The following is a 27,636-nucleotide window of genomic DNA, read 5'->3' as shown; positions in this document are numbered from 1 at the left end:
AGCTTTTGCAGAAAAGCAGTATGGATGTTGGATTAAATGTCTGAGGACAGATGGAGGTGGTGAATACACCTCAAAAGCTTTTGAGCATTTCTTGAGGAAGCATGGAATAAGGAGACAGTTGACATGCAGGTATACACCTCAGCAGAATGGTGTGGCTGAGAGGAAGAATAGAGTTATATGTGAAGTGGCAAGGGCAATGCTTAATGAAAAGAGCATGCCAGATTACTATTGGGCAGAAGCATGTGCTACTGCAGTATATATATTGAACAAAACACCTACAGCAGCCATTCATGGAAGCACGCCAGAGATGCGGCTCACAGGTTACAGGCCAGACATTGGACATCTTAAAGTTTTTGGATGCATAGCTTATGTGCATGTGCCTGATGAAAGAAGAAGGAAGTTGGATCCTAAGGCAGAGAAATGTATATTTGTGGGATATGCACAGGATCGAAAAGCCTACAAGTGTTATAATCCACAAACTAGACAAGTGGTCATCTCACGTGATGTGGTGTTTGATGAGCTTGCTAGTTGGTACAAGGCAAAAGATGAAGGTGTTATTGAGTCACTTGAGGCTGATGTACATGTGAACTTGCCATCACAAGCAAGTTCTAGTTCTACTACTATGTCTGGGCCAGCAGCAGCAGAAGCTGAGAGTAGCAGTGTACGTCCATGGTCAGGACGTTTGAGGCATGAGAGTGTGAGCACTCGCAGTAGTGCTATGGATAAAGGCAAAAAGAAAGTTGAAGGAATTGGAATCACTGGATATGAGTCATCCAGTTCTGAAAGTTTGGATGAGGAGCTTGGCATACCTGTTTTACGCACACCTGGTGCTAGACAGGACAGATATGTGCCACCACATGCTAGAGTCACAGGTGTACAGAGTGACCCGCAGGCATTGCGGAGATCCCAGAGGGTCAGATATCCTGTTGACAGGTTGACATACAGAGATTTTGCTATGCACTATGCATACATGACATCTATGGTGAAGCATGTGGAACCTACATGCTATAAAGAGGCTATTGGAGAGCATGTATGGGAAAAAGCAATGGATGTGGAGATGGACGCATTGGTCCATAATGATACATGGGACTTGGTTGCACTACCAAAGGACAAGAATGTTATTGGATGTAAATGGGTTTACAAAGTGAAGTGCAAATCTGATGGTTCTATTGAGAGACACAAAGCAAGATTGGTAGCAAAGGGTTATGCACAGACCCATGGATTGGATTATGATGAGACGTTTAGTCCAGTGGCTAAGATGGGCACAGTGAGAGCAGTCATTGCTATGGCTGCAGCTAATGGCTGGGAAATGCATCAGATGGATGTTAAGAATGCATTTCTGAATGGAGACTTACAAGAGGAAGTGTACATGGCACAGCCAGAAGGGTATGTACACCCTAGATATCCCACTCACGTATGCAGGTTGAAAAAGGCATTGTATGGTCTAAAGCAAGCACCTCGTGCTTGGAGTGATAAGATGAGCAGATATCTTATCTCACTTGGTTTCCAGATTTCTACAGCAGATTCTTCACTGTATGTGAAGAAGACACAGCATGGGATTGTTTTACTAGTCATCTATGTGGATGACTTGATTATTACAGGTGATCATAGTGCAGATGTGATGCATGTCAAGAAAGCTTTGAGTGGGCAATTTGACATGAAAGATCTTGGTGAGTTGAGATATTTCCTTGGCATTGAAGTGGTGAAAGATCATGCAGGTACTTGGTTAGTACAGCGCCAATATGCATTGGATATGTTGGCAAAGTATGGCATGACAGGGTGTAAGCCTATGAGTACACCATTGGAGCAAAATGTAAAGTTGCGGGCTGATTATGGCGAGGAATTGGATGATCCTTCTATGTACAGGAAGATGGTTGGTAGTCTCATATACATGACTATCACACGCCCAGATTTGAGTTATGCAGTGGGGCTAGTCAGCCAGTTTATGCAGAGCCCCAGGAAACCACATTTGGATGCAGTGAGACGCATCATGAGATATGTGAAAACCACAGCACATTATGGTTTATTCTATGAGAGTGGTAAAAGCTTGGACATACATGGCTACACAGATGCTGATTGGGCAGGTAGCGCATATGACAGGAGGTCTACTAGTGGATATGCTTTTACACTTGGAAGTGCCGTGGTGAGTTGGAGTAGCAAAAAGCAACCTACAGTTGCTTTATCCAGTACAGAGGCTGAGTACAGAGGAGCAGCCATTGCTACTTGTGAGGCTATATGGTTAAAGAGTCTCTTGGCAGATTTATGTGAGCCTCTTGATGGCAAAGTTGTCATACATTGTGACAACATGAGCAGTATGCAGTTGGCAAAGAATCCAGTATTTCATGCGAGGACCAAACACATAGAGGTCCATTATCACTTTGTCAGAGAAAAGGTGCTGGATGGTACAGTTGATCTTCACTATGTGAAGACTGATGAGCAGGTGGCTGATATCTTCACGAAGCCACTTAGCACGGAGAAGTTTGAGTACTTCCGGACTATGTTGGGAGTACATGGGATGAGCTTGAGGGGGAGTGTTGAGAGTGTTGATATCCCAAGCTCATCTACATCTTCATCGGCAGTACATCATGAGCTTGAGAGGGGCTGTTGAGATTCAAGCTCGATGTCAGTGTGAGCCAGCTATGCTATGTGCAGGTAGATTAGGTAGGAACATGTGTGAGACATAAATGACCGCGTGTCTAGCTGGTCATAGTGTGTGGACATTAGCTAGGGTTAGTAGAGTGTGGACACAACTCATTGTGTGTTGTGTGGATTATGGATTAGTGCATTATGCTTTGTGTGAGAGTGGACATGGCTTCCCTCTATGGTTAGGGTTTGCAATATACATTAGGGTTTGCTCCTGTGTGTGTGTCTCCTCCTCCTCTACCGTTCTTTCAACAGAAGGGGCTTCTCGCAATATGAATGTTGCGGGTTTTGTGTCTGCTTCCACACATTCTGGGGCTTCTTCATCATCTAAATCTGCAGACAATTCTTCAACTATTTCAAAGTTAGACTTTGGATTCAAACCCGATATTATGGCCTCATCGGTCTTTTGGGGTTCGTTGATCCTCCTGAAGAGCTTCATCTCCCATTTTTCTTCTATAGCTTTGATGATGGCCTTTTTTTGCTGAATGTCATCTTCCTTGTAAGGTTGCATTGTTGCCACCATTTCTACAGTGAGCGAGGATTTGTGGGTTGGCAAAGATGGCTCATATGTTTGTTGAGGATATTTCTCTTAAAGGATCCTGTTTAACCTTGCCAAGTTTTTTGCAAAAGTGAATTCTTCACTTCAATGTGGTTGGGAGGCATCCTTGACTCGATTTGGCTGAGTCTTTCATTTGCTTGCATGATAGCTTGCATGTTCTGTATTGCCCTTTCATTTATTGTAGAAAGAGCCTTGGAGTGCCAATCTGAAATAGAGAGACCCGTGTTTACTGCTTGATTGGCTGGTTGGTCTCCATATGGTGCATATACCCGTACGTATCCTTGCTTCATGCCTTCTTGGTCAGTGACTATGGTGACATCTGGGCTGGGGAATATATTTTTGGTGTCAATTTGTTGTCTATCAGTAGGTGTAGTCATCATAGATACTCTGCCTTTTTCTCTAACACCCACGCATCCACAAGCTGTGCAAAGCTCTGTATCTCCATTGGTGATGGTTTGGGAGTGATCACAAAGATCAAGCCTCATTGTCCCTAGTTTTTGGGACAAATCTTCAAGCTACCTCATCTTTTTTTCTTCTTTTGACCTAGGTTTGATATTTGTAGATACACAAAGAGACTTGTTCGTTGAAGCTTTAGGGACTTCTTCTTTGATCTTCAACCTTACTAGATCAGGGAGTTCTTTGGGTACCTTCTCTATGTCGAAGGTCCATTCCTTTGGAATCTTCACATCTGACCACCTTGTGACCACGGGCATAATACTGCTAGATCTGTCGTCTAGCTTCATGAACACTATCATGCTTTGATCTGCATCTTGCGGGTGTTCAAGTATCAAATCTTCTCCTTCTCCTTCTCTGCTATATGATCTAGCAGAGCCATTCTAGTAGTCACATATCTGTTGCACAGACTCAAAATCTGTGAAATTCATGAGGTCTTCTATCTTGAGGGTTACCATGATTGCAAGGGCTTTAAGATAGTAAGGATGTATGAGGGATAGAAGATAGTCTAGACACATTGTAGAAAATGAGGGTCCTTCTGAGAGGGGAGTGTCCCAAGCAGCAATTATAGACTTTTGCATATCTTTAATGTGTCCCAAGCAGCAATTATAGACTTCTACATATCTTTAACTCTTGTGTCCATAAGAGAAACTAGAAGCCTAATGGGCATACCCTTTCTATATAGTGGAATGGTCCTTGTTCCCATAATTATTTGATCGAGAGAGCTACTGACCATCTTGATATTAGTTTCAAAGAAATTGGCCAGTGATTTTGTGCATTGAATTTGTAGTAGCTCCATTTTGGCTAGAAGCTCACCATTCTTTTCTAGTAGACACTCGAGATCTTCCTACTATCTGGCAAGTGCCTTTTTGTACTTTTCAAGTTTTTATTTCAATTGTGTATTATCCTGGGCAAATGATTGATTATCCAGTATGGCCTTGTTGTAGTGTTAGGTCACTTGTCTCAGTTCTTCTAATTATTCAACTAATTCTGCTTTAAGTTTTTTCACTTCTTCCGTGTTGCTTCTTCGGAACTAATTATTCAACTAATTCTGCTTTAAGTTTTTTCACTTCTTCCGTGTTGCTCTGGAATTTCCCTTTCCCCTTGAGTGGCAGTCTAGGTGGAGATTCATCTCTGCTCCAAGAAAATCCCTTGGCTATTTCTGCTACTTTCTGTAGGGTGAGATGATTCTTCTTCTTTTTAGAGCGTTCCTCTTTCTTGGAGTCCTCTGATTGTCGCAATAGTTCTTCAAGCTATTTTTACTACTGTTTTGAAGATCGGCTGTTGTAGAGGAATTCTTCTTCTTCATTGTAGTCGGGTGTTTCCTAGTGGGGTAATTTTTATTATTTCCACCATGCTTGCGTTGAGGGTGTCCACCAATGCTTCCCTACTGGTACTCCTTTTGCTTCCAATGTCCACCAGTGCTTCCTTGTTGATGCTCGATTTGCTTCCATTTTTGCTTTTTAAACCAAGAAACTGAGGTTTAGTTCTGAAAGCGTTGATTTTGATAGACTTCACTAGTTCTTCTCCGAAGTCGAAGGAGGATTGTTCTTCTGTAGACGAAGGTGGAGGACTAGGTTCTTCTTCTGAGCTTGAGAAGTCCATGAGAACATCCATAGAGATATCTCCAGCCAGCTCTGAATATGTTTGAATCAATCAAAACTCTGCATTTTCTGCGAGGAGTGCCTTTACCTTTCTTTTACCAGAGACTATAATAAGAACGTTTAAAGAGATTTGCAAGTAATCAAAACTATGACATTGTTGTTTTGCAAATCTTTTGGTGTTTTAAGTGTTTTTTGTGATTTTTTAAGTGTTTGTCTTAAAAAAAGTTTAAATTATATGATTAAAAAAAAAACGGGGACAAAACGGGAGAGATATGTGGGGACACATGTCCCCACATATCTCATTGATTCTATCCCCATTTTTTTGTAGACAGTATGTGGCTATAGTCACACACAACTATATGCATGGCTATACATGCTATGAATAGCCTCGAGGGGGAGGGGTCACTCATAAATATGTAAGCATAGCACATGGGTTCAACAGAAGGGGTTTGTTAAATCCCTTTTTTACACATTTTTTTACATACAGAAGGGGGTATTTACAGATTGAATAGAAAAAGGGTGTGTTTTATTTATGAAAAATTTATAGATAAGGGGTTTTTTAATTGGGCCTTAAACGCATGTGATATAGAGAGTTTACACATAGTGAACCCCCGAAGTGAATAGCTCGGCTATGTACGTGGCTATAGATGATGTTGTAGCTCGGTTATAAGGGCAGTTATTAATAGAGAGAGTTTACACATAGTGAACCCCCCAAGTGAATATCTCGGCTATGTATGTGGCTATAGGTGATGTTGTAGCCCGGTTATAAGGGCACTTATTAATGCGGTGATTTGAACGGCTATAGCTGCGTGCATAGCCGTACATATAGTTATGGAAATGTTTCTTTCCATTTTTAGATCCTTTGATATCTCCACGGCTCTTCACGGGACTATACTCTTCATTTTGTTGTAGTGATTATGCATGACATAAATCCCCACCAAGATATGGATGAAACATTTCTCCTTCTCACACATGGTTTGGATACACTTTAACTCACCATGTTTGTTCGCCACCATCACTCACACAAAGTGTTTTGTAGTTCTTAAACTAACTTGTGCCACTTAAATGAGAAACTGCACAAACCCAATATGAGCTCACAAAGTAAGCAATCACTCAAGAAGGTAGTTCTTAAACTCACTTGTGGCAACTTAAATAAGAAATAGCACAAACCCATGAGCTCGTAAAGCAAGCAGTCACTCACCCAAGAATGATGACACTTTACAAAGATGATGATACATCCACACACCTAGTGCTTCTACCCAAGTAATAAGCAAGATGCGATCCCATGGAAGGGAAGATCCATAATAGAAAGGCTTTAGAAAAAGAAAATATGCCAAAGAACTTGAAGGAAGGAGCTCAAGGCAATATTCCAGGATGAGTGCAGGAGAGCCAAGATCAGAAACAAAACCCTCTACCAAAAGGATGAAAAATTAGTCTACTTATGTATGATAATTATGTGCTTAAGAAGACCAAGTTGGATTTGGAAAACACACATAATTAAATAGGATGACTGAGAAGCACATCTTTAAGAAGATCAAGTTGGATTTCCTTGAGTGGAACACACACAAAATTAAATAGATCAATCATATAGTCATTTTTTTGTTTAGTTGTTGGGAAAAAAAGTGATTTTGATCCTTCATCTCTTTGACATCCTACAAGAAGCTTGTGATCACGAAGGCATTGTATTGAAGTTTCGGAAGAAACATTTCGCATAAAAGAACACAATAAATGTACGTGCACTAAAATAACTAAATAAAGTCAGCTTCTTTTAAAATTAATTTAAGATTGAAAGAATTCAAGATAGTCCTTGTCTTATGTGGGAAAATACTTACTCTCATTTAATGGATCTTGACTTCGAAATGAAAGGCTGGCTTTTTGTGTGTGTGTATTTCCACATCTCCAATGTGGTGCAACTCTTCTTTAGGCAAAGAAGCACTCTAAATTAGGATATTGGTTTCCAAATGGGGGTCTATTTGATATTTTCCCCACCACTTAAAGTGTTTAAATCAAGCTTTCAAATTCAAAACAATGGACATAATATTTATTACTTGAAATGTTTATAAAAATAAGGATAAGAAGTTCACAATGCAAATGGTTATTTTATAGCGATTAGATTGCAATTGTGGGATGAGTTCTTTTGCAAAAAAAAAACACATCACATCACAAACATAAACAATAAAGAGAGAGAGTTGTCCATTTGTTTAGCCATTGGTAAGATGACTAATTGACATTGGAAACTTATTCATAGAAAATTCAAGTAAGACTTATTAGAAATTATACATATCTTGGTCCAAGGATGTCTGTATATGACTTGTTAGAAATTATGCATATCTTGGTCCAAGGATAGCGCAACAAGAGCAAGAGATGTGACATGTAAATGTTGTGAGTTTTTTAAGGGAGCCATAGTTATAGTGCTGGCTTTATGTGATGAAAAAGTTCATCCATTTTGAATTTAAAATATCACATTGTATGTTTTTATGGAAAATAATATGGTAAATGTATCTAAAGTGCATTGGTACCATACCATTATACAAAAAATACCTTAATAAAAAAAGCATAAAGTAGAGATGATCAAAGGGAGGAGGAAATGGAGAAAACTAGAGATGATCAAACAGAGGAGAAAATGGAGAAGAGAAAAAGAAACTCATGATCAAAATGACATTCTACAACTAAAAGCAACTAAAACATGTTGAAATTGTAGTTTATGGGTTCACTCTCTACAAAGTACTAGCTTAATTACAAAAGCAATCTATAATATTTTAAGATATTACAAATTATGGTTTATGGGTTCACCTTACAAGTAGTAGATCAATTATAAATTTAGTTTATGGGTTCACTCTACAATAATAGAGAAATATTTAAGAAAAGAACTCTACAAGAATAGATCAATTACAAAAGAAGTCTAAAATATTTTGAGGTATAATATCAAAGTTTTATCTTACTATTCGTGGATGCACATACCATATAAGCAATTGTTATTTGTTATGTTTTCTAGAAAATTATATGAAACTCTTTTCCTTTTTTCTTTTAAAGAAATCTAGTATTTTCAAGACTAGTGTGCCTCATTATACCATTTAGGACTAGAACTTTGGTGTTTTCAGGACTAGTGTGCCTCACTATAAGCTTTTAAGGACTAGTTATAAATTTTATGCCTCAAAATTGTGGTAAAAAACACATTTTTTCACTTCTAGTGTTCTTTAAAATAACTTAATTTTACCCAAACCATTGTAAGAAGATATAATGTGTAGTGTATACAAGCAAGTGTATGCGGTTATAACATTAATAAGAATTAGTATGATCTTTCACATTACACTCAAATTGCACCAAGAATCGGAGTTAGAGAATAATATCGTGTAATACAATATATGGAAAAGATATGAAAGGGAGATTTGATGGTTAATGTAAAACTATTGAGGTGTATGCTACATGCTAGTAAAAGCTACGGAGTAAACTTATAGTGGTGAGACTGATAAATTATGTGAATAGGGGGATGAGCATTCTCACAATGAGTAGATTCTATGTGTGGATTATTATGGGATAACGGTCCACCCACTAATGTAGCCTAGTTGTGGTAGTGTGCCCAATCTAATCTATGCTGACTCTAATCGTAGGTCACCATCCATCATTTTCACAATGAGTAGATTCTATGTGTGGATTATTATGGGATAACGGTCCACCAACTATAGCATGTAGCCTAGTTGGGAGTGTGCCCAATCTAATCTAAGATAACTCTAATCATAGGCCACCATCCAATGTGAATATGGAGATATCGGTGTTCAACCATGGCTACTTCTCATAATTTAAAGAGCTAGAGGTGGTGCCTAGACAAAATAATATGAGGGTGAATTGATATCTAATAAACATAGAATATTTTCTAAGTGTAGAGAGAGTTTTCAAAGTTTGAAAATAATTATCCTTTTCATGATTTCGTTATTATTTGGTAATCACTCATTTTCCAAGGCTCTATCAAGTCATTCAATAACCTTGCCTTTCCTAAAGTAGTATCTAGCCTCCATCACCATTTAAGTCCCTACCTTGAGAACACATCATTAAAGGAAGGCATCACCTTTGTAATTAAATCAAAAGCAAAGAGCTTTTTTATTCTTATCAATCCTTGCAGTGGATCAGTGAATTGTGTTACTCCACTCAATGTGTTTTCATATATATTATTTTTTGAAACAAACCCAAATTCTAAATCTTTGATTAGTCATGAAACTTGAATTGTGAAGTGAAAGCAATGATAAAATGTTACATTAGTGTTTAGATATCATCGTCAATGTCTTGTATGTCCTGTAGATGCAAACAATGAATTAATTAGTTTTACAAAAAGAAAGACTACTAGACAATAAAGACGTGTAAAATAATTCCAATAACATTGATGGTGTGACCCCTTCTCAGGGGGTCACTTTGTAAAAACCCATATAGCATGTGCATGCAAGCATGCTTTTAAGAATAATCATATATTATATTTCTTACATTTTTAACTTTTACATTTTTAACAAAATTATTTAGTCCAACTTTTTTGTAAGCATACATGTTTGATATTTTCAATTTAAAAACCATCTCTATAAACTCATAGAGTTTGATTACATCAAAAAACAATTTGTTTTTGAATCCTCTCTCGCATGTATATGGCATATAAGTCTCTCAATTTTTATTTATTTTTAACTTTTGCCATGTTGCATATGTACTTGTAAGAAGGCCTCTTATTGTGGGAAGAAAAGTGCTAAGTACTCGAGGAGATTTTTGTAGCTAAAGCCTTGACCCTCACACACTAAGAATCCATCCATAATAATTAACATTAATGCATGTGCTAAGAATAAAGGGATAGTGTTAGTTTAAGTTCTAATCTTCAACTTATAGGTGAAAAGGGGTGAAATAAAACTCAGTGTAGAAGGTATCTCGGTGGAATTACGTAGATTATGTAATTTTTATCCTCGTTTAACGGTCTAAAATATGCTTGTGAGAAGAGTATAGTTTTCATGGGAGTAGCTTTAAGTCTTATGAGACCATACACCTTACACCATTACGGTTAAAACAACTAGAACTACATAGTTATCATAATTCATACACCACCCACCGCAGTTTTGGACTTTTGACTACTCCAACAATCTAAAAACAAACTGTTTTATATTGGGAGACACCTTGTCGTAAAGAAGGAAGATAGATTATGTGATAAGCTAAAGCCACATGTTATGTGCCACATAAGAAAGCACATAGAGGAAACTTTCTTATTAGCATCTTGTGTATTAAGTTCAAGGGAATGACTCTCGATGCAAGTACTTGCAATATTTTGATATTTTAAGAATAAAAAGATGTCAATTGTTAATGTATGCGTTCCCTATGTCACACCATCAATAGAAAAGGAATTATGAAACTACATTCATGATGAATACCTTTGAGAATAGACAAAAGTAAAATCATTCTTGAGTTTTATCAAAAGGTTTGATTTGTGCACCCTATTATATTTGAGTGTGCTCAGTGTCAATAAAGCTCTTCTTCAAGTTAAGTAAATAATTTTTTAGTATATACAACTTTTTAAACTTTATCACGCTTTTTCTAGATATGGCTAAAAAATAAAAAACAATTAAATCTTTCATTGGGTGTAGTTATGATGTTAGTAAAAGACTATGCAAGGCCCCATGATCTTATGCCAATGTTTTGAAAGAATATCCGTATTACATTACAATTATACCATGGCATCAATAGCCTATTGCAAAAATAGATATATTGAAATAAATTGGAAGGCAATTTTACATTGGGGCTTCTATGGATACTATGTGAAAACTAATTATAAGTTTTTCTTCTCTAAACCACATGCTATTTTTTGTTTTTTGAAATATTCAATATATTACCAGCAATCGGTAGGTGAGTTGGTTAAAGTGGATGGCTTGTAACTTTGTTACTCCTGAACCAGTAGGTGTGTGTGTGTGTTTGTAAAAGGGTATGGCCCCGTGTATTAAGAATCGCCCAGCTTTTAAAAAAGAAAATACGAAATATTTATATATATTAATATAACTACTTTTACACATACGCCCTACAGATACGCCCTACAGAAGAATATCCAGTTTTTACAACTTGCGATCCTTAAAAGGTTTATGTCTGATATTACATTACAATTATACCATGGCAAAAATAGATGTATTGAAATAAATTGGAAACTAATTTTTAAGATTTTCTTCTATTTGAAATATTTGTAGATATTATTATAACTACGTTACAGAGACGTCATAGTACTACGGCCTTACAGAGATACCACACAGGATAAAAACCACTGTTAGTAATGCCATTCTAGCCTTCATAGTTTATAGTTTAATAGTAATATTTTTAAAAGAGGCTGGGAGCCGGCTCACTATAGCACCAGACGAGAGAGAGAGAGAGACTGCGTGCGTTGAGTAAGGTGCCCGCAGAGACAAATCCGCCTGTGAGAGTCAAGCTGCCCACCAGCTTTTTAAAGAGTCGAGCTGCCGACCCGCTTTTAATCGGTTCTCGTTCTTTCTATCGCGCAATACCTCCCATACATTTGCTTTCTTCCAGAGGTGCTGAAGAGACAGAACTCTGCTACTAGCCTGGCTTTTAATGGAGAGACGGAGTCGGTTAACGTCGACTTAGAGGTTTTTACACCCAATCGACGGAGGGACATGAACCTACCCTGGTTCATGTCATCAAGGCCCAATCTACCACACTTGGGTAATAGAAAGGTACTGAAAAATGTCGGAGACGGAGTTGTTTAACGTCCACTTCAAGAGCTATACACCTAATCGACGGAGTCGACGGAGAGAGAGATCGTGAGGGAAGAGAGAGAGGGGCCTAAGATTTATATAGATTAATTTATTCTATTTGGTACCTTTCACATTGAGAATTTATTATAGGGCCTAGTGCGATTACACCGGAGATCTATTTCACAAATTATCTCAAATGCTTGTCCTTACTGACGTTGAAGAGAGATTTCATCTGGATAAAAATAACCTAGGAATATAATAAGACAATGTGAGAGTTCAACGTATAGGATATTTTAAACGATGAAATCCACACAAATAGTGGAGCTAACCTAAGAATAGAATAAGAAATCGTTTACGGGTTTTCAGGATAAAATCTACATACATAGTGGTTTTTGATTGGAAAGAACAGTTTGTGTGCCAATTTGTTCAAAACAAGGAATTCCTATCCTCACAAAAGGCAGATCTTAAATGTAGAAATAAGGGATTCTTTAAATACTTGAATACATGGGCTAGATGGGATTTAAAAGGACAAACTATTTACTTTTTTGTGTGTGTGTTTTGAACACGCATGTGTGTGTGCACGCACGCACCTGCATGGACGTGTGTGTGTATGCACGCTCTCTTGCATGCACATGTGGGTGTGCATGCATGTAGACTCTCTCTCTCATAGGCTTGTAGCTCTCAAGAAATCAAATATCCACAAGGGCATAGAGCTAACAATGAGACAATTGATGCAACAAAGAAAAAAGTTAGTAAAGTTTAAGGCAAGTGGGAGTTTTGTTAGAGGTAAAATTCAACATCCAAGAGTTTCGTACCCCCAAACTAGTGGCCTTTTAGTTCTAAATTGATGTATTACCAGTAGGATCGTTTATAAAGTATTCCATGGCCTACTCTCTCTCTCTCTCTCTCTCTCTCTCTCTCTTTGTGTGTGTGTGTGTGTGTGTGTGTGTGTGTGTGTGTTCATACACATGCCTTTGTGCACATCCACATGGACTTTTGCAATATGCACATGCACATGCTTATGTGTGTGTGCATGCATGCATATTGCTTTCACTTTACATTAATTTAATTTCAAACCTATCCCCCTACTAGCATTCTCTTAAAAGAAGGCCTTTTTGTGGTTTTTTAAGTACATATGATGCAAATTTTAAGTATCTCGTGAAAATAGAGAAGTAATGGACATATAACATAAGAATTTCAAATTCATAGCAACTTCAACAAGGTGGATGGTGGACTATACACCCAAGCATATATGTACATTTTGATGTCCACTTGTGATAACAAGGCACAATAAGAAGATGCCATTGAGTCACGTCAAGTTACTTGCAAAGGCAAATTATGTGCATTGTTGTTGTTTTAGCACTTGGTGGGAGGGCATGAGAGTATGCATCAAACCTACATGGATTAGTAAAAGTAGTAGACATGTCATTGAGTCAAGTCAAGTTACTTGTAAAGGTAATTTATGTGCATTGTTGTTGTTTTTGGACTTTGTGGGAGGGCATGAGAGTGTGCATAACACCTACTAGTAAAAGTAGTAGACATATTAATATTTTGAAAGTGTCATGCTGAATCCTTGTTGCATGTGTGTATTCTAATTCCTTGAGAAAGAAACTTCACGCAATTATTAACAGGATTTGTTCTAAATTTTATCTCAATTTAGAACCCCATTGGTGGGTGGCAATCTACACTTTTTGAAGGGATCTCTCGGCATGCACACATGGTAATTATAGTGTGCTTGTATATTGCTCTTATATGTATACAACTTCAATCTATAAGAATAGTATAAAGGTTTCACAAATTCAATGTTTGAAAAAGTATAGAGTATGCTACCCCATTACTAGAGTATCTCATCATTTAGTGAAATTTTCTCATGGCTAGAATTAAGAAATGCGGTTTCAAATTTTAGCTTGTCTTAATTTAAATGGATAAACCATGTGACATGTCCTAGTATCATTTTAAATAGATAAACCGTGCGACAACCAAAACCAATCATCCTCAAGGGTTGTCTTTCTTTCAAGCAAGTGGTTGGGGGAAAACATTTCAAGCTTTGGCCTACATTGATTGTTTATTGTGAGTTATTAAAAGGAGGACCTAATAAACTCAATTCCAACCCATTTCAGCAGTAATATACAAGGTTGTCAGAATCAAGGGGATTTGGCTGATCATGATGAGGAATAACTTTATAAGCAACTTTATCAATTCCATCTTTTGAGGCATTAATTATATACAACCTCCATTAACTTTAATAATTGCACACCTTGAGGTAAGGCATGAGATTGGGCCGACTGAAGTCTTTGAACTCTTTAAAGTACTCTAATAGAAAGGGGAGATCTGTCCAAAAACGTTAATAAAAGGATGGATTTGTGAAGCATTCTTCAGCCCAAGTGTGTGTCAAGTTCAGCCTTTTTTTCTTCTCTGCGTGGCAATATGGTTCTCCGAATCAGTAAGCCTTATGATGCAGGACGAGAGCCCTTTGCCTTACTCAATGAAACTAGTCTGTATAGCGAGCATGAGGACTTCTCTTCTATATGCTTTGCACAAGCCGACTGCTACAAAGCAGGCCAACCTAGTTTCCCCTCTCGGAAACGCACCCATCCTTCTTATGATTCCTATTATGCTAATAAGTTCTCGAAATACTGCAGTTCTCGCACGGCCTTTAGGTATAGAGCTGAAGAGACCATCGCGCACGGCTTCCATCTTCCTGCATGCTTCCCTAGTGGTGCCGTGTTTTGCTTGCAGGAAAACGGCGCATTCGTGGCTCGCTCGGACAAGGCCATCATGTGTGCAGGGTCTTCTGAAACGGCCTTAAGAGGTGATGTAATTTTACTTGAACACCGCTAAGAAATTATGCAATTCTTTTCATACCTTCACTAAGATGCTGATGTTGTATTGTTTTAGGAATCTAAAGCATTCCAATCAATACATACTGCACATAACATTAAGATCCCTTGACATTAGATGCATGCAATGCTCGTAGCAAAGCAGCCAAGATGCCAAAAGGATCCTCATGAAAGGGTTTGCTAAAGTTGCTTGTGTTTCTCAAGGTGGTGGTGTAGACAATTTGAAGGATGACTAGTCCAGCCCTAAGGAGAAAATGTTGGTCAAATGTTTTAAAATCTATCCATATCGCATGGCTTTTCCAAAATGTTTATGGGCTCATATATGAGAACTTTGTATTTATCATCATAACTGGAGGCTTGAAAACTTTTAATGGACCCTTCAACTCTTTGAGCCATTTTTTGTATGTACCACCTAATACCTACCACCCCAAATAATAACCTTAATAATAGGCCATGCCATACTTGCAGATGCACATATTATGCCATTCTCACATGTGGCACTTACGTAAATTAAAGGCTGACATGTAAATGCATGTGAAATGTAGTGTTAGTATGCTACAAGTACCATTTGTTGCTAGACAATATACATTAACTACAAGCATTTCATATAATGGTACATTATAAAGTCTATAAAGGGACACATCAACTCTCATCTTTTTGTTATCTTTTGGTATCTTCAAAATACAAAATACGTGCACCATGTGAAACCACCTTTCTTCACTCATTGTAATGCTCTTTCTCGAGCCCCCAACTTTGACTTCGAGACCTTACTATACATTCATTATGCATGTCTTCTATAATCTATCCCAAAATGTTCTAATGACGATGCAGTCTTCGGTAGTGTTTGAATTTAGCATAGTGTATTTTGAGAATAGAAAGAATTGTTAAATAATTCTAAAAACACAAGTCTTGCATGTAATAATAAAGTAATGTTGTTGCTGTTTGAGAGATAAAGATCCAAACATAGTATATTGCATAATACCAATAAAATCTAATTGCACAAAGCACAGAAAATACTCAAGATTGGATTGAATTTATCTCCACACTTCCTTATGGTATATTCTAATCGAATATTCTCAAAAATAGTTTCTTTACAAAATATCTTGCTTTTCTTTACGTACAAGTCTCTCTCAAATTTTAGGTGATAACCTTTGACCCAATAATATTTACAATCTTTGCATCATTCAAATGCCTACAAGATAGCTTTCACATTCTCTATAGTAATTATTTGATGTAATTAAATAATATGGACATGTTAATCACAATTTGGTTAACATTACTTCTACTATTGTTTGATCCAAAGTGTGGTTGCACTTGATGTAACATGTTTTTATGTAAAACCATGCTAAGCGCTTCATGTAAACGATATGGGATGACTGAACTTATAATGTGTAATGCCGGCCATGAGCTAGAAAGCTTAAGTGTACATAGAGCTAGATAATTAGTTTTGGGCCCCCAACTGTCAAATGGGCAGCTCGCCATTGTAAAAAGTGAGCTCTTGTATATAAGTGACTTGAAGAAATATGAAAAGGGACAATCCCATTATCACTTTTGAGTTTTCTCTTCTCTCTTGCCCTCTTGTGTGGTGATGGCAGTGAGCTTGTTTGCTTGATTGTGTGTGTGTGCTTGTAGGTTATGCTCTCCATCTCCTCTCTAGTCCCTTGTCCTCTATCTCTCTCTCTCTCATCCTCCTTGCACACGTGAAGGGATTGAGGTAGAGGTTGAGATTTCCATAGTTCCTTCCCTCTTTACTCCCTACCTAGTACATGGAAACCCTACTTAAATGACATAAGTGGTGGTGGAGTGAGCCGCTAGTGGCTTCACATTGAGGAGTTAACCCTCATAGGGTTGGCTAAGTGCATGCCCCTGAAGATCGACCCTTACATCTTCACTTCTTCTCTCCTCATACAAGGTGAGTGTTCTTTTTGGTGAACATCTTTCTGTCAGCGAAAGCTTTGAGCTTAGGGTCCTCCATAATTTCTTCATTAGCTAGGGATTATTTTGCCTAGATGGAATGCAAATCCGCTGGCTCTATAAGCTTTGCATGAGTTTGTTTGTGAGCTTTCTTGTTTAATATTTGTTCTTCTTTGATTAACGGATTTTGCGATGGAGATTAGGGAGCAATAGAAGATTCAAAGGCTTCATTGAATGAAGGAGAAACAAGTAGGTGCTCTTATCTTGCCATTGGTTCCATTGCTTTTTTGGTTTTCCTTCAAGATGAGAGGAAATTTCATATTAGCTTAATACATCATTAATCCTAGGATAATCTAGGCATAAAAAGAAAACCATAGAAAATTATTAGCAAGGAAAAAATTCGGGTTTCTTCTCTGAGAAGTGAATGCTCATTCCTTCATAGAGGTATGGCCGTTCTCTTTGTAGCCATGCCTATTCCTCTTCAAGTGAATGAAGGTTCCCTACACAAGCCCACGACCATTCGTATACGAGAAAATGTGTAGAGAAATGTGGTTCCAAAGAGCATAAGGAAGAGATAGGGAGTGAGTTGAGTAAGCCAAACAAGAGCAAAGCCTAGCATGAAGTCACATGAGAAAAGGGAATTATCCCACATTGATGTACAAGATCAAGTGTGTACCTCCTCATATAAAAGGTGGCAATTTCAAGCAATGAAAATATAGCACTTACACACATCTCTAGCCTCTTTATGAGTACAAGTCTTAATCTTGTAGCCTAATTGTGCTTGAGTCTATTACACATATTCATCATCATGAGTGTACTTAGACACCATCCACCCTAGATTAGCTTAATCACGTGTCATTAGTAGATCATTAGATAAACCCTAATCTACATAGCTATGTGTAGGAGATATCATGAATCTTAACATGGTATCAGATCCATTTCTCTCCTCATAGCTTCTCATTAGTTAATCTTTACACAATTAGTACTAATTTCATCAAGTTTCACTAATCTCAATCTTATCCTCAAGCCTTTCTAGTGGAGAAAATTTGGAGCAGTTGGATCTCCCCAACCAAGAATCCATTAACCAACTCCTTTTAGTGGGAAATTGCCTAACCGTAGACGATGCTACAGCTCCAAGCAATCGATCAAAAATCCACACCACATCTTGAAATCATCTATACAGTTACTGCTTCTATTTCGCTTCATTCAATGCTCTTGAACAAAATTGGCACAACCTTCTAGGGTTGGTTAGTACAAGCTCTCCATAGTACAAATATTAGACCATTTGGTGTAGTATACAAGTTGGGAGAAGCAAAAGACTAGTCAAGATTCTATGCATGTTTTCGTCCCATCCATGGAGCTGATTTCGCAACTCTATCCAAAGCTTCTCATTAAGGGAAAAAATTAAATGCCAAAAGACCCATTCATAACTTCTCTGATTTGCTCAATTTCAGCCTCCAAAGTTTGTCACTTTTAATCACTTAGAGTAAGCACTAATCACTATCATTAGTGTAGAAATTAGGTTAATTAAGGTTCCAAATTGGAATTGTAGGGTGTAAATTTACAATGGGAAGCCCTCTCTTACATCCAAGTCCATCTCATCCATTTGCATTTCTCAATTTGCTTGTTTTTCACTGTATTCAGTTCAATTTTAGTGCATAGTTTGTATCTAAATCATCTTCATTAGCTTGAAATCAACCATTGCATGCAAAATCATGGCTTAATCTTGTAAGAGAGTACATACACTACCATTGAGACTTGTCACAAGCTCATGGTGAGATCCTATCGCATGGCATCAAACATTGGGGGGTTCATTGGGAAAGGGTCACATATCCTTGCGCAAATCAAGCAGCTCGCAAAACAAAGCATGAATGTTCAAAGAACAATTCTAAGCATACTCAAAGCACAAAGCATAAGTGCATGAGATGACCACAACACAAAGCATAGCATCCACAAGAAATACAACAAAGTCACATAAGGAAATCAAGAACAAAGCATCAAAGTAAGCATTAAATTTCCAAGCACAAAGTTGCAAAACATGAAGAACTAGGAGCACATCAAAGAACCTATCATCCAAGAGTCAAGAAAAAGAGAAAAGACCAAAAGCTAGCAAGCATTCAACAGTGCAAAGAAGGACACGACATATACATAAAGCATCAAGGAAGTAGCAAGGGATCTTCATCAAGAAAAAGCAAGGAGATCTCAAGCTAGTAGTAACACTAAGGAATAAAGAAGCTACCAACCACTACCCTAACCAAAATTATATGTTGTAAAAAAGACACCAAATGAGTAGGAAAATTGATATGCAAATGTAAAACACTCAACCTCTAGAGAGTAGCCAAAGCACCCCCTTGAGGGAGAAAATCAACCTGGCCATCTCTAAAGTAATCTCTTAGCTAGAGAGTGACCAAGCCAAAGAGCCTCTGAGTTACCCAGCCAAGTTAGAAATGACGGTAGGGGTGAAAATATGTTGTAAAACCAACATCCAACCACCTTGAGTAGCCCAACCAGGGATTTAATATTCACGTGATCACAAGATTTTTTGTGATAATAACACATGTGAACAAGTTATTCACATGTTCTCATGCTACCGTTCACAAAATAACAGGTCACTTGCCATTTGGGAACCCCTTAAAAGCTTGGCTACACATGGGAATAAGCTATTCACATGTTCTCATGTTACCATCTTCACATAATAGCAGGTCAGTGGCCACCTAAGAAGATTTTTTATGCTCGACAAAGATAATTTTTTAAGGCCCTTGTGAAAGCTTTGTGAATATAACGTGATCACAAGATTTTTTGTGTTATTAACATGTTCACATGTTCTCGTTTACGTCAGCAATGAAATCCTTGAGCCCAATGATTTGGCATCAAGGGGGGTGTTGAGAAATGTGGTGCCGAAATGCAAAAGGAAGAGATGGAGTGAGTTGAGTAAGCCAAAAAAGAGTAAAGCCTAGCATAAATCCACATGAGCAAAGGGAATTATCCCACATTGATGTACAAGCTTAGGGGTGTTCTTGGTCATATAAAAGGGGGCCATTTCAAGCAATGAAAATATAGCACTTGCACACATCTCAAGCCTCTTTATTTTTATGAGTATAAGTCTTACTCTTGTAACCTAATTATGCTTGATTCTATTTCACATACTCATCATTATGAGTGTACTTAGGTACCATCCACCCTAGATTAGCTTAATCATGTGTCATTACTAGATGATTAGATAAACCCTATTCTCCATAGCTATGTGTAGGAGATATCATTACTCTTAAGACAATTCCCCTATTACTCATAGCTGCACTCTTTTTAAAATTGAACATCTAAATGAACGCTCGTTCCTCCTTAGCCTATCCACAGCCACTCTTATCCCATTTTATGAGCGTTTGCTTCTCTCGCAGTGCATGCCCATTTCTGAACAAGTCGACAATATTCGTACCTGAATGTATCTATGAAGATGAATGGTCACAAATCTTGCTACATTTTGTACGTACCTCCATAGACAAAAAATCATTTCTTTGTGTGAACGAATTCCCATACTCTAACTTTTAGAGAAAAAAAATCTCTTTTTTCTAGATCATGATTTTGCAACTCCGCAAAACACATCCATGCACCTATAATCAAGGGGATTGGTGTAAAATAATCTGTTGTTTAACGATAATGAGCCCTCCTATGTGTAATCTCTTGCTAGATCTGACTTATCAACAATCAACATCTCATGGAGCTAGATAGTATTGGTCTTTGATAACACTAGTGCAAGAGAAGAGAGCTTGAGCACACGACAAACCACCCTTGATTTAGAAGCTGTTAGATCAAGCACCTAGTGCATGGATAGACCATCATCATGAGAGAAAGCATCAGCATCCCCTACACATTCACAAAAGAGTCTTACCTCAAGACTAAGGAGTTTTATCTTGGGAAACATGAAATCAGAAGAACCTCATCCCTTGGAAACAAATATGGACTGCTAGAGAACCATCACACACCTAATAGGTCCGAGGTGGGGCCGGGTCTAGATAACGTAGTCCGACTTGATCCAATAGTTTGGGAAGCTATACCAACTACTCTGTCAGTGGATTCATTACAAGAACCTAGACTAGAACCAAGCATGGGTAAAAAACCAACTAACCCATGCCTGGAAACTTCATAGCAAGGAGAGAGACTCCACCAAACACACCCTGGCAAATAAATAGAACACATGTATAATAATTACCCACCTCAAGTGGTATGTCCTAGATCCTTATAGAGCGCCACCAGTGGGACATGATGATCAACACATGGGACATTACTCTATTGTCTTGCTTTCCCACTACTATACCTTCACTTTCACAGCACCACCATCTCTGGTGTTGTAGCAGAGTTGACCCCAGAAATGTTGAGATAAGTAATGGAAATAGGGCGGGGGTATTGTACTACCATACCCATACTGAGACCAGAGAGAAACAAACCAGCCCACATCTCCAAACTTATTACCAAGGGATCCCATTCCTCATTTGGAGATGTTTAGTGAGATTTGTAACACATTTGGCCATGTGAAAGATCAGGTTAAGGTGAGATCATTTGGCCTCTCGCTTGCTATGGTGGGTGGTAAAGTGGGCCAGTGGTTTTGATCACTAAAAATAGAAGACAAGGCCACCTTTGATGCATTGATAGGAGGCCTTCAAAGTAGGGTATTGGAGATAAGGAACTCAATGGAGTCCTGTCAAATAGTTGCATAATGTGAGGCAAGAGGAAGGAGAATCTATCTAGGACTACATCATCCGAGTGAGATATATTCACTCTTGGTGTATTGATAGGGACAAGTTCTCTTAATACAGATTGATCAATCAATTCTTAGAGGGACTTGAGGATGTGGCCATGCATAACTCCCTATATGCTTATGAGCACACCTCCTTTGAGCAGAGCTGCAGAAGTGTCATGGACTTTGAAAATAATTTCAAGGGAGATCATTCTTGAGAATTGTATGCAGGTACTCATAAAGCTTCTTTTAAAACCACAAGTATGAAACCTGAGGGAAAAGGAAACGAGCCCTCTTTAGGGCAACAAGTAGAGAAGTTAGCAGCTGCATTAATGCAACATATTACCCAGTAATGGAAAATGGGTCAAGGCTACACCATGCTGACCAACCTCATCTTTACGCGAAGAGAGAACTAGTATGGTGCGCGATTTGTCGAGAAAGCCACACTAGTATGGAATGTTCTCATGTGAGACATAGGCCAACTCTTGACTGTGCTTTTTGGTAGAGATTGGAAAACCATCAAACATCACAAATGCTACCACCATAAGCCTTACCACATAAACCTAGGCAACCATTGGACTTACCAGTGCTTGCACATCACAATGCACATTAGGCTTATTTTGCACTCGATTTTAGTCCCTCTAAGAAATGCCACCTCAGCTTAGAGACAGATAATCTAAAAACTCTAAAAATTAAGGTGAAATTCAATTTAACGTATTTTCTCTCCATTTTATTAAGATATAAAAGACCAATTTCTATTCTTAAATACACATATAAATTTATTAAATACTCACAACTTCTCGAAGTTTTCAATCCCTTTTTCTGTTCACATATTTGAATAATGAGGGGAATTAATGATTTGGTCAGCTTTTGACGGGTCCTATCTTGAAATCTCTTGAAAAATGGGCTAAGTACATTTCAAAAGTAGTTCCACCCCCCATGTTTTTGCATTTTGTTCTTTTGCCACCTTTCCATTTTTTGCTACTTGGCTTGGTATAGAGCAAGCTCCCTTTCCATTTTGTGTTACTTGGAGATCTTGAGCAACGAGGTGTGCAAAGAAGCTCAAGGTGATGGAAGAGGATCATGAGCAAGGAGGTTCATAGAGAGAAGATCACGGAGGTTCATAGAGAAGATCAAGATCAAGGAGGAGTAGAGAGAGGAGAGACACTTACCACTTGTACATCAAGATCAAACGTGAATACGAACCCCTAGGTAAGAGAAATATACTAAATACACTATCCAATACTTCCAAAGATATGTTAAGGATGCAAGGGCATAAAAAATTAGACTTATGGAATGATGGAAGACTTTATCCCAGAGACCCCTTTACAAACTCCACACCTCCATTTAGGAATACGACAGTTTTGCTTAACTTTCTTGGAGATGACTCATGGGTTATGCACATCATTTAAGAAGCATTAGGCAATGTTTTAAAGTTAGAAAGATATTTGTTTGAGATGGAGGAAGACCGTGAAGCAATGTGTGAAGAATCTACTAAGAAATAAGGAAACCATTTTAAGGCTTGAAAAACAAAGAGATGAGTGGAGAGTGACGATTAGCTCATTAAGTATCCTGGCGACAAAAAAATCTCAAAGATATTTAGGAGATGAAGGTAGGAAGTGGTGGCATAAAAAAAGAATAAATGCAATCAAGTAAGCTCTTTTCTATATATTGATTGATAGTTATTACTGTAATAATTTTATGAACTTTAATTAGTATTGAAAATAATCATGTATATCAAATTTTACATTTCAGTTTGATGTGAGATAACTATTTCAAAGAATTAATGGCAAAACCTTCTGGCGAACATTTAAGTCTTCTATTTAGATCATCAACGTGCAGAAGAAATGATGAAGGAGAAGAAGAATAAGAAGATCTCACAAAGGCACATAGAAGATTTCATCAAAGAGAATCAAATCAATTGAGAGGACATCTAGGAAATACTTAATGAGGCAAGTATATCGCACAAAGGGTTCTTAACCATCTATCAGACTTTGCAAGAAAAGATGAAGTATTCTCATATGAAGGTATCATTACTACCAAATCCTACTTAAGTAATAAGCAAGATGCGTAAACAAGTAAATGAAGAGGTGTTGTAGGCATTAGGAGCCCCATTTCATATTGAAGACATGTATGCTACACCAAAAAGACATGTAGTCTTCCTCATAGATAAAAGAATATTTTCTACTATGACTTGGAGGCCCTATAATCCTATGTTGTTTACCTATTGAAAGTTACTCTTGAAGAGTGTCAAAGTGTCCTCAAATTTGTGATAAATCTGATGAGTGTCAAATAGTGAAGGAGAAAACGTTAAAAAGGGTTACCATCACATTGACAAACATGGCACTTGATCCATCTATTGAAAAGGATGATCCCACATGGCTTAGTATTCAATCCAAAAACAATATATTCTCTTTGGGATCCTTTGAGGTAAAATTTATTAGAGATTAGTTTGTGTAAAGGAATTAGCTAATGCATGCACTAAATGTGGCATACTCATATTTGCTTTATGTTGCAAGTGGACTCATATTTATTTTATGTTGCAAGTGGAATTTCATACTCTACATTGGGTTTTTCATAAGACATCTTTACCCGAGATTATCAACGAGTAGAAAAATGGAAAAATCTTGAATGTGGAAGGCCTAGGAGAATATAAGGTGGACTGGCACATGGGAGGTGATCTCAAAAATATAAGATGGATTGGCATATGGGAGACGTGACCTCAAAACTTTGAAATATAAGGTGGACTGACATATGGGAGGTGTTAAATATTTAAAAGGAGGAAGGTTTCTATCTCCATAAACACTAGAAGATAACCTTTCATTGGAGGTGTTAAAGTAAAGTTCATAGAAGAAGAAGACATTGATTATTGTAAACCATAAAATAACCACAATGGAAATTTGTTCACAATGTTGCAGTGGACCATGCATACAATGGTCAAGTAAGAACAAGGCAACATGTGGAGATGTTTAGACATTATGATTAAATTTTGTGACAAGAAAGTGTGGGTGAAGAAGGACCATGAGACCTTTCAAATAGCACTAAACAAGTTCAAGACATCATGATTGGATCAACACATCACGCACTACATGGTATTAGATTGAATATGCATTGAACTTGTTTTTAAAATGTATGTTGATCAATATGCTAAGTTATACATCTTTTTCATTTTTAGCACATTATCTACAATCATAGTCCTTGGTTTGCAAAGCACTATGGTAGCTTATCAATATGGTCAACCCAAGGAATGGAGAAAACACATTATCAAGCATGCTTCGGGTATTTCAAGCATACAAGACGTGGTGGAGGGAGAGAAAAGGCCAACGGTTTAGAGGAACTACATCAGTAGACATAAAAGAAACTTGTACACCAAGTCAAAAAAGAAACCAGGCCAAAAAGAAGTAGTTCAAGCATCCAAAATTAGTTAAGCAGTGACACTATTCAATAAATGAAGAAAGAAAGATATATGCAGGAGACCCAATGCAAGTCTTAAGCATGTAGAATGGTGAGCCACAAAACAAAGACATGGAAAGATTTTGATACCAATAGATTGTTGATTGACATTTCAGCTTCAGAAGTGATTAATAAAGGATTACATTATTGCAAGAGATATGATTCTACTGATCTTGTAGTAGAAAACCATCCTCAGGTGCATGAAGCCTTGCCTTGTTTACATATGGCTTTGCAACATTCTGCAATTGAAAATTTGGTGGAACCCTTGGTCTTCTAGATCTGAGAATCTCCCTTTTTTCATTATCCACTAAGCATCTTAGATCCGGCTTGATCTTGCATGTCAATCTATATGTAGTATAGGCTAAATAATATTTACTTCTATTTGCATACACTCTGGGGCCTTGCCCAAATATCCACACTGCTAACTGCTTTTAAAAATCATCACTTTGTCTACATTCCACCTGATTGGATTTCCTCCCGGTGTCTAGATAATGTTTTAACGGCAAACAGAGGGAATTCTACATTGTCCTTTGAGAATATTTTGTGGAGTATAACAACCGGTGATGTATTCTCCTAGTCCTGAGTCCTTTCCAAGCCCTCTTGATTGTTTGCCAACAGCACGCTTGAGAAAATCATCCTCAAACATCACTCGCTGGTAAAAGGATGTTACTCGCTGGTAAAAGGATGTTACTCGCTGGTAAAAGGATGTTACTCGCTCTGGTAAAAGGATGTTACACGCTACGTGCCACATAAGCCAACAAAACACAAATGCATTAAGGAAAGCAAGATGATTAATGATTATTAATATAAACATACCTTCTAATTTTTGTCATTAACAAGTAGTTCATTTGTCCTTATGTTGATTGCTAGATTGGTATCCTAGACAGACGAGGACTCCCCTTCCCTTCCTATATGAGAAATATTTAGTATTTTTACTGAATAGCTTGAAATTCCTCTTAGGTGTGAAGGTTGGCTTCATAATGAGTTATGTCCTTATATTTCATAGCTCTAATGTCTTGGTAGCAGACTTAAACTCACTATCCATGACATTTGAGTCTAGCAACAGATATTTATCTAAATACGAATCAACAAAATCTTTATCTTCCTCTAGATTTTGTGCAATAATGGCAAGACAATAGTCCTCCCTTATGTCAAATAGTTCTTAAATATCTATATTTAAAACATATTCAAGATCAACAATATGAAATGTAGGGAGGAGTGGTGTTATCCTCTATCTCAGATGCCTCCTCACCACTCGTGACCGTGGGTGTCATGATCTCTTCTTAGGGCATCAATATCTAACTACGCACTTAACTCCCTATGTGTGTGCAGCCAACTTGATCTCCTTCGCAATCTCTTAAAATTCATCCTCTTCTCTTGTAGGCTCTTCCTCTCTTATATTTTCTTCTACTCTTCTATCACCTTCTCCTCCATTGGCAACTTGGCCATCCTCAAGAAGAATATGGAGGTAGCAAATAAAGCCATAGTGGTAAAGCTAAGAAGAATATGGAGGTAGCAAGAAGAATATGGAGGTAGCAAATAAAGCCATAGTGGTAGTTGACCAGACAACATTTTCTTTTCTAAAGAGGGAACTTATTTCTTTCTTCTTCTTATCATATGGAACCTTTAAGATATCCCTGTTTAACTTCTATCTTTTGGATGTAGAGTACATAATATCATTGATATGCATGTATTGAACATTATCAAACATGATAGCATCGTTAGAAGTGACCTCTTGATAATGTTGCAGTTGGTCTTCAACATACAAATGGGTAGATAGGATCAAGTCTTCAATGGATAAATTGTAATTAAACATCTATGAAATCTTAGGATGTTGGTGATGCTGGCAAAATGTGTAGAAAAAGTCTAACAATTTCTCATCTTGGGTTTCCATAATAGGGGAATCTGTCTCAATCTCAATCTCTGGCATGCCCATCTATAGGGCGAGAGGATTGATGGCTATGAGTATGAACACGTTTGTAATAGATCACTTCAATGAGATATTATGCCTTGGTGGGAGTCTGAGTTCTCATATCACGCTGTAGTGATTTCCATATAAATACATCTCCCAGTATAATAATATGCTTCAAACATGTGAGGAACAACATTTACCTAACCCAAAAAAATAAAACATCACAACACGATATGGGGTCAAATTTGGTCCATATCCTCAAGAAGAATATGGAGGTAGCAAGAAGAATATGGAGGTAGCAAATAAAGCCATAGTGGTAGTTGACCAGACAACATTTTCTTTTCTAAAGAGGGAACTTATTTCTTTCTTCTTCTTATCATATGGAACCTTTAAGATATCCCTGTTTAACTTCTATCTTTTGGATGTAGAGTACATAATATCATTGATATGCATGTATTGAACATTATCAAACATGATAGCATCGTTAGAAGTGACCTCTTGATAATGTTGCAGTTGGTCTTCAACATACAAATGGGTAGATAGGATCAAGTATTCAATGGATAAATTGTAATTAAACATCTATGAAATCTTAGGATGTTGGTGATGCTGGCAAAATGTGTAGAAAAAGTCTAACAATTTCTCATCTTGGGTTTCCATAATAGGGGAATCTGTCTCAATCTCAATCTCTGGCATGCCCATCTATAGGGCGAGAGGATTGATGGCTATGAGTATGAACACGTTTGTAATAGATCACTTCAATGAGATATTATGCCTTGGTGGGAGTCTGAGTTCTCATATCACGCT

At 37.6% G+C, this 27,636-nt stretch overlaps 1 protein-coding gene across 2 annotated transcripts; it reads left to right on the top strand.

The window, feature by feature from the left end:
- The first annotated feature begins 14,295 nt into the window (after nt 1-14,295).
- On the top strand, nt 14,296-15,216 carry LOC147618689 (uncharacterized). 2 transcript variants are annotated; one of them, XM_086774460.1, is made up of 2 exons: nt 14,296-14,793; nt 14,890-15,216. In XM_086774460.1, the coding sequence occupies exons 1-2, from the start codon at nt 14,409-14,411 to the stop codon at nt 14,931-14,933; spliced, it is 429 nt and encodes a 142-aa protein (XP_086630586.1). In that variant the 5' UTR covers nt 14,296-14,408; the 3' UTR covers nt 14,934-15,216. The 2 variants fall into 2 exon arrangements, with proteins under 2 accessions (XP_086630586.1, XP_086630587.1); XM_086774461.1 differs by having other exon boundaries at nt 14,297-14,793; nt 14,880-15,216.
- Nucleotides 15,217-27,636: the final 12,420 nt, after the last annotated feature.

Source organism: Cibotium barometz, chromosome 34 (genome assembly GCF_041138505.1).
Source record: "Cibotium barometz isolate CiBa-2024 chromosome 34, ASM4113850v1, whole genome shotgun sequence".
Taxonomy (NCBI): Eukaryota; Viridiplantae; Streptophyta; class Polypodiopsida; order Cyatheales; family Cibotiaceae; genus Cibotium; species Cibotium barometz.
Note: the sequence above shows the minus strand (reverse complement) of the source record. Positions and strands in the feature narration are given on the sequence as shown.